We start from the raw sequence: 7,870 nt of genomic DNA, 5'->3' as shown, positions 1-7,870 counted from the left end.
TGATGAACCGGGACCATCATGAGAACAAGAAGAAGAGCCAGAACCAGAAGTGATTACTCGATCCCTGTCCCTGAGTGAGCTGCGAGATATGCGGAAAGATTTCAGCTGCCTTCCAGGGGAGCACATCATTACCTGGCTGCTCTGCTGCTGGGATAATGGGGCCAGTAGCCTGGAACTGGAGGGCAGGGAGGCCAAGCAGCTGGGATCCCTGTCTAGGGAAGGGGGCATTGACAAGGCAATTGGGAAGAAGGCACAGGCCCTTAGCCTCTGGAGGCGACTCCTGTCAAGTGTGAGGGAAAGGTATCCCTTCAGCGAAGATGTCATATGTCGGCCAGGCAAGTGGACCACCATGGAGAGAGGTATCCAATATCTGAGGGAATTAGCTGTGCGGGAGATGGTTTATTATGATCCAGACAACGCACAGTTGCCCACAGATCCTGATGAAGTCCAATGTACCCAACCCATGTGGCAAAAATTTGTGCGAAGTGCACCATCATCGTACGCCAACTCACTGGCAGTAATGGACTGGAAAAGTGAAGAGGCCCCAACAGTGGATGAAGTGGCTGGCCGACTCTGGCAACATGAAGAAAGCCTTTCTTCCTCCCTCGTCTCGGCTGTGGAGAAACGGTCCCAGGACTTTCAGCAACTCAAAGAGGATATATCTTACTCCCCACCTGCAGAGACCCATATTTCAGCTCTTAGGAGTAAGCAGGATATATAGGTGTAAGAGGATATAGAGCATACATACCACGAGGTATCCTGTGGTTTTATCTGTGTGACCATGGAGAAGACATGAGGAAATGGGATGGGAAGCCCACCTCAACCCTGCGGGCACGAGTACGTGAGCTGCAAGGCAAAATGGTCATAAAAAGGGATTCCTCCAGGAAAAATGCTGCTCCAGTTTCCAGCAGGCAGCCCCCCAGACTGAGTGAAAGGCCTACTCATACTTCTGATCCTCTTGAAGTGACTTCTAAGTTCTTTTTGCAAGAAGTGAGTAGCAAAGATGATGAGCAGGATTAGAGGGGCCCTGCCTCTAGCCAGGTGGAGGAGAGGGACAATAGGGTATATTGGACTTTGTGGATCCAATGGCCTGGCACATTGGACCCACAGGAGTACAAGGCCCTAGTGGACACCGGTGCAGAGTGTACACTAATGCCATACAGCTATGAAGGGGAGGAACCCATCTCTATTTCTGGAGTGACAGGGGGATCCCAACAGTTGACTCTGCTGCAGGCTGAAATGAGTTGATGTGGTTTAGCCGCAGCTGGCAGCTAAGCACCATGCACCGCCCCCTCACCCCTTCCCTCGCGGGATGGGGAGGAGAATGGAAAAACAACAGCAAAGCCTCATGGGTTGGGATAAGGGCAACTTACTGGGACTGCAAGGGAGAGGGAAACAATCTCCAACAGCACTGATAACAGATATTCACAATGGGTAATAACAGAAAGCAATTTACCGATCCGATGACCAACCAGACACTCAGCCCATCCCGGAGCCACACTAAACCCGCCCCTGCCCGACTAGCCCCCTTTTATGGTGAGCATAATGTCACATGGTATGGAATAGCTCCCTGGCCAGCTTAGCTCACCTGTCCTGGCTCCTTGTGCAATTAACTCTGTTCTAGCTAGAACCAGGACATAAGTCTAACTGGGAATGACTGGGAAAAGCACCCCATTGTGTCTAGCCCAGAGGCTCCGTGCATCCTGGGCATAGACTACCTCCGGAGAGGGTATTTCAAAGACCCAAAAGGCTACCAGTGGGCTTTTGGTATAGCTGCCTTGGAGGAAACTGAACAGTTGTCTAGTCTGCCTGATCTCTCAGAGGACCCTTGTGTTGTGGGGTTGCTCAGGGTTGAAGAGCAACAGGTGCCAATTGCTACCACAACTGTGCACAGGCAGCAATACCGCACCAACAGAGACTCCCTGGTTCCCATCCATAAGCTAATTCATCAACTGGAGGGTCAGGGAGTGATCAGCAGAACCCACTCACCCTTTAACAGTCCCCTATGGCCAGTGCGGAAGTCCAATGGAGAGTGGAGGCTGACGGTAGACTATCGTGGCCTGAATGAAGTCACACCGCCCATGAGTGCTGCTGTGCAGCCCTTCAGCTACGGAGTGCCATAAGGACGATTGCCGGGTCGTAAGGACGATTGCCGGGTCGTCGAGACTTTCAACCTTCGAAAAACGCCTTGCCGGATCATGCGCCACGGAGTCAGATAACAGTCGTGTGAAGAATGGGGCTGGAACTGTTGGGAACTGTGTGTATGCATGTGCAGGAATGTGGAAGCCGTGTCATACGTGCCATCATGAAGACCACCACCAGTATAAAAGGGGACTGCCAAGATGAGGATGGCGCGCCTTCGCCCACCGTCACAGAGCAAGGGATTTGGACTCTCCCGAGATGGACCTCCGAGACGCTGTGGACCCGCCTCTTCGTCCGCCGTCGCAGAACGAGAGATGTGGACCCCTTTCCCCCCCACCGAGACACCGTGGACTCGTGGCAGTGACTATTCTTGCAATTCTATCCCGGAGTCTTGCTTGGTTTTCCGCCTTTCTTTTCTGCCCTGTCCTATCACCCTTATCAGTTACCTTTACCTTTTCTTTTTTTACTCTTTTCATAATAAAAACTGTTTCTGGTATATGGCATTTGACCTCGTTTGTGTCTTAATCTTGCTCTTGGGATCATATCGAAACCTCCCCGATATTGGATCGGGACATTTAAATTGGCGTCACGGACAGGATCCCTCGAAGCGAGAGTGCCGCATTTTACCCTGTTTTGCATAACGTGTGTACCTCTCAGGAACGTAAGGGGGGCAGGCTTGTTTTGTTTGAAACTTGCGTGCTGCCTTCCTGAGACGACCGCTTCCCTGCTTTAAACAAAATGAGGGGTGACAGAACCGTTCCTTCGGGAAGGGAAGTTTTGTTTGATTTTCTGGAGAAACATAGAGCGCGACCCTCTGTGCCCGGGGTAGACTGGGCTCAGGGAAATTGGCATCATTTGCAGAGCGTGGTTGACCGAATGGGCACCTTGCACAAAGATGCGAGACTAAGCAGGAAAAGGAAAAGCGATTATTTGTGCCGTTCTTGGTGCTAGTTTGGCTGCCGCAGTAGAGGCTAGAGATCGTTGCTGTACTGCGGAGTCCCTGACTATCGAATCCCTTAAAAGCCTTACCCGGTCCCTTCGGGGGCAAGTGGCAGAATTAAAAGAACAACTTAAGGCGGAAAAGGATCAAGTGAAATATTTGCAAACTGCCCTTAAGGAGCAGCTCCTTGCGGATACTACCCGCGAGGAAATTCCCCCAAGATCTGAAATTGGCTACTCCTTTAACGACCTGCAGGCAGCAAAAGAGAAAGTAGAGAAATTAGAACCACTTTCGCTGTGACCCTTGGTCAAGACCGAGTACATTTATGATGATGAGCAGGACCAGTCCCCCCAAGTTATAACTAAGGAAGTCCCTTATACTGCTGTCGAGTTGATGAAACTAAAGAAGGAATTTGGCCGAACCCCTAAGGAATCAGAAATGGAGTATGTGTGGAGAGTGTCGCTGTCTGGGGGGGACCAGATTCTGTTAAGTGAAAGAGAGGCGGAAGGGTATTGGGGACCAGGAGTGTTTTTAACTACTGGGAACCACCATGCCCCCTGGTCTCTGACCCAGCGGGCAGCCTATTGGGCAGGTGGCTTGAACCCCCTGGAGAGGGGGGACCCTCTGGCAATTACAGGGACTGTGGATCAATTAGTAGAGAGTGTGCAGAAGGCAGCTTGTCTGCAGATGATGTATGACCGAAAGTTGGAACCTAGACAGGAGTCCCCAATGATGATGCCAGTAGATCCCGAACGGATGACCCCCCTTATAAGGGGACTCCCCGATTCCTTGAAACCGATTGGTATACAATTACAGGGAAAAATACAAGCAGTGCCCCAAGGCGACAGAGTTGCGGCTGCTTTAGAAGGACTTACACCGCGCTGCCGACCCTTGGACAGGAAAATGTGGACCTGGGGGGAGGTGGCCCAAGAACTGATCAATTATGGGCGCAAGTATGGCCCTGTTAACCCTCCAACTGCCAAAACGGACCCCAGGGGCTTGAGGCGAGCAGAAGTAAAAATAGTTCCATGCCCCGGGAATAATAGGAGAGTACCTCTCTCCAAACCACTGGGAGGGAGAGATATCACGAACAGACGTAATGGACTGTGGGCGGAGGGACAACAGAAGGGGATCCCATGTGACTTAATGGACAGACTGCCAACAGACAAATTAGAAAAGTTGGTAACAGGATGGCCCACTAAATCGGCAAATGGAGAAGTGTATTTTGAGGATACTGCTCCCAGTGCACCCTCCTTGATTGATTTATCAGAAATAAATGCCTCCCAAAACCCAGCGGGAAACTAGATCCTTCGCCCTTCACTGGTGAGCAGAGGGGCGAAGGTTGGATACATATCAGACAGCTCACTGAGAATGACCGGGGTGATTTGCTAATTACAGGCCTTGTAGGACCAAAACAAGTTCTGGTCACGTTTTTGATAGATACTGGTGCTCAAATTTCAGCTATTAAAACAAAAGATGCTGCTAATTGTGGAGTTACATCCTCCAAGCAAACACTGTTTGTGGCAGATGCATTTGGCAATGTTCAACTACAGGCATTGGCAATGGTCAGCCTGCGTCTGCCGGGAGAAGATAGTGCCACTACAGTGGCTATGGTAGTGGGAGAACTTCCATTCTACCTCTTGGGATTTGATGTTCTGAAAGGGAAGACCTGGATTGATAATAAAGGGAGACAATGGTCATTTGGCTCCCCCACTGTAGATATTCTGCTGCTACACTGCTGCTACAAGCTGCGCCACTACTTCCCCCTTCAAAGCTTACAAAGGTTAAGCCTTATCCGATAACTTTGGGGGCCAGAGAGGGAGTAAATGGATGCCCCAAAATCACAGCATTTTGTCCAAAGGCTCCAACCATTATGCCAGCCCCATGCGGTTCTGATTATCCCAAGAATCCGTCGCACCTCCCAGGCCAGCCCATTTTGGTCGAACTCCCCACTGTGGGGGCTGTACCCCTGGTACTGGAAACCCCAATGAATAAGTACGCCTGGAAAGCAAAAGATGCCCATGGGAAGGAATACAAGATTAACACAAGGTGGATTATTCCATCCTTCTAACCACCACACTCTTCCGGTTCCTGGAAGGGAACCGAGTTTATTTTCTTTTCTCTTTCAGGTGAAAGTTCCAGAGCCTGTCTGAAGGAATTCACGAACACTTGAAGTTGCTGATCACCTGCAGAGTTTTGTCAGGGATTGTTTTGTTAATCTTTATAGGATGCATAGTGTACTATCACAAATGGTGTTCTGGCTGGCCATTATCGCCATCTTTAATATCGGGGGAAACTTCTGCACTCCCCCCTCCCCAAAATTGTTATGGCAAAATGAATTTGTTATTTTAGGCCAACAAGTAGCTAATGCTTTTAATCTTACTAAGTGTTGGGTTTGTGGTGGACCGTTAGGTTTAGAACGTTGGCCATGGACCGCTATCCCCATTTCCCCTGAATGGTTGGTGAGCAACTACAGTGAAATTAAAAATGGTACCTATTGGGAAGACAGCACATCACTGCCCTGGCCAGTACAATACCCAACTCATGGAGAATACTGTATAGCCTCCAACAACATCAATACTGAAAACTACCTAGGACGGTCTAACTGTAAATTGACTTACAGCTATGGTAGTACTTCCACAGGGAGGATGGACTGGAGATGGTGAAATGAAACAGGTGGTATTTGGTATCCAGAGGGATTCTGGTCCCCAGATGGAAGCTTAAGGTCCCACTGGGGAGGGTTAATGAATTGTTCCTGTTCATATAATAGATCAATAGGAGCCTATTAATGTACTAATTGTACTTCAAATAACTCCCCCATAACCCCCCCAAGTCCGTGGGCACAAGGCAATTATTGGGACAATCCAAAAGGGTCAAACTGATGGAGCCCCTTTGCCAACGGGCATCGTGCTCTGAAGGGACATTATTGGGTATGTGGTCATTCTGCTTATAAACTGTTACCGGCAAATTGGACTGGGGTGTGTTATGTGGGAGCAATTCGCCCCTGGTTTTTCCTACTCCCAGAAAATGAGGGTGACGGGTTGGGTGTTAAGGTATATGATGATCTCAATTGACATCGGCGGTCCATTGATATCTCTATAGCAAGTAGAAGTAGTCAAACCTGGGGCAAAGATGAGTGGAGCCCTCGACGAATCATAGAACATTATGGACCTGCCACCTGGAACCCCAATGAGTGGGTTAGTGGTGCTCGAGAACCTATCTACAATTTAAACCGCATTATTCGATTGCAAGCTGTTCTAGAGATTATTACCAATGAGACAGCCCATGCTCTTGACGTATTAGTGGACCAAGCCACGCAAATGCGAGCAGCAATATTTCAACATCGTATGGTTCTCGATTACCTGTTAGCCAAAGAAGGGGGCGTCTGTGGTAAACTAAATGATTCTAACTGTTGCTTAAAGATTGATGACAATGGGAAAGTTGTCAAACAAGTTGCCACAGGAATACGGAAGCTGGCCCATGTCCCTGTTCAGACATGGAAAGGCTGGGACATTGACTTATTCTCCTGGCTCCCAGGTGGCCCCTGGGTTAAGCGAATCTTATTCTACTTGTTATGTGGTTTTGCCATGCTGATGTTTTTACCATGTATTATTCCATGTTTCGTACAATTGATTCAACGTGTTGTAACCAACATGCAATTTGTAACTACTCTTTCACCCGAAGGTGTTAAGCAAATTCGTGCCGTACGTCGATCCACACTGTCAGCAGTGCGAATTGTATGAGATGCTCTTTTCCAACCTTTTTCTATATAACTATCTTTTCTCAAAACTGCCAATCTTTGAGCCACGGGGTGGTGTGAGAAACCGGACTGAAAGAACTTTTGTCTCAAAGATCGTTTTGCTCAAGCGGGAAACCCCTTCAGCTACCGAGTGCCATAAGGATGATTGCCGGGTCATAAGGACGATTGCCGGGTCGTCGAGACTTTCAACCTTCGAAAAACGCCTTGCCGGATCACGTGCCACGGAGTCAGATAACAGTCGTGTGAAGAATGGGGCTGGAACTGTGTGTATGCATGTGCAGGAATGTGGAAGCCGTGTCATACATGCCATCGTGAAGACCACCACCAGTATAAAAGGGGACCGCCAAGATGAGGATGGCGCGCCTTCGCCCACCACCACAGAGCAAGGGATTTGGACTCTCCCGAGACGGACCTCCGAGACGCTGTGGACCCGCCTCTTCGTCCGCTGTCGCAGAACGAGAGATGTGGACCCCTTTCCCCCCCACCGAGACACCGTGGACTCATGGCGGTGACTATTCTTGCGATTCTGTCCCGGAGTCTTGCTTGGTTTTCTGCCTTTCTTTTCTGCCCTGTCCTATCACCCTTATCAGTTACCTTTACCTTTTCTTTTTTTACTCTTTTCATAATAAAAACTGTTTCTGGTATACGGCGTTTGACCTCGTTTGTGTCTTAATCTCGCTCTTGGGATCGTATCGAAACCTCCCCGATATTGGATCGGGACAACCATGGGTGCTATCTCACAGATTATCCATCAATGTGAAATATGCACTGCAATCAAGCAAGCCAAGCGGTTAAAGCCTCTATGATATGGACGGTTGGGATTGCCTCAACCCTCGTGCAGGACCTTGCAGTTGGCCTTGTTGAACTTCATGCGGTTCTCATGGGCCCACCTCTCAAACCTGTCAAGGTCCCTCTGGATGGCATCCCTTCCCTCCAGCGCGTCCACCACACCACACAGCTTGGTGTCATCGGCAAACTTGCTAAGGGTGCACTCGATCCCACTGTCCATGTCACCAACAAAGATGTTG

At 49.4% G+C, this 7,870-nt stretch overlaps 1 protein-coding gene across 1 annotated transcript; it reads left to right on the top strand.

The window, feature by feature from the left end:
• The first annotated feature begins 2,880 nt into the window (after positions 1-2,880).
• Positions 2,881-7,354, top strand: LOC142599304 (uncharacterized). Its single transcript, XM_075739175.1, is given in 4 exon segments — positions 2,881-3,047; positions 3,049-4,264; positions 6,505-6,630; positions 6,935-7,354. Coding segments are annotated over 4 exon segments (1,929 nt in total).
• The last annotated feature ends 516 nt before the right edge of the window (positions 7,355-7,870 follow it).

The sequence above is a fragment of the Balearica regulorum genome, chromosome W (genome assembly GCF_011004875.1).
Source record: "Balearica regulorum gibbericeps isolate bBalReg1 chromosome W, bBalReg1.pri, whole genome shotgun sequence".
In the NCBI taxonomy this organism is placed as follows: domain Eukaryota; kingdom Metazoa; phylum Chordata; class Aves; order Gruiformes; family Gruidae; genus Balearica; species Balearica regulorum.
Note: the sequence above shows the minus strand (reverse complement) of the source record. Positions and strands in the feature narration are given on the sequence as shown.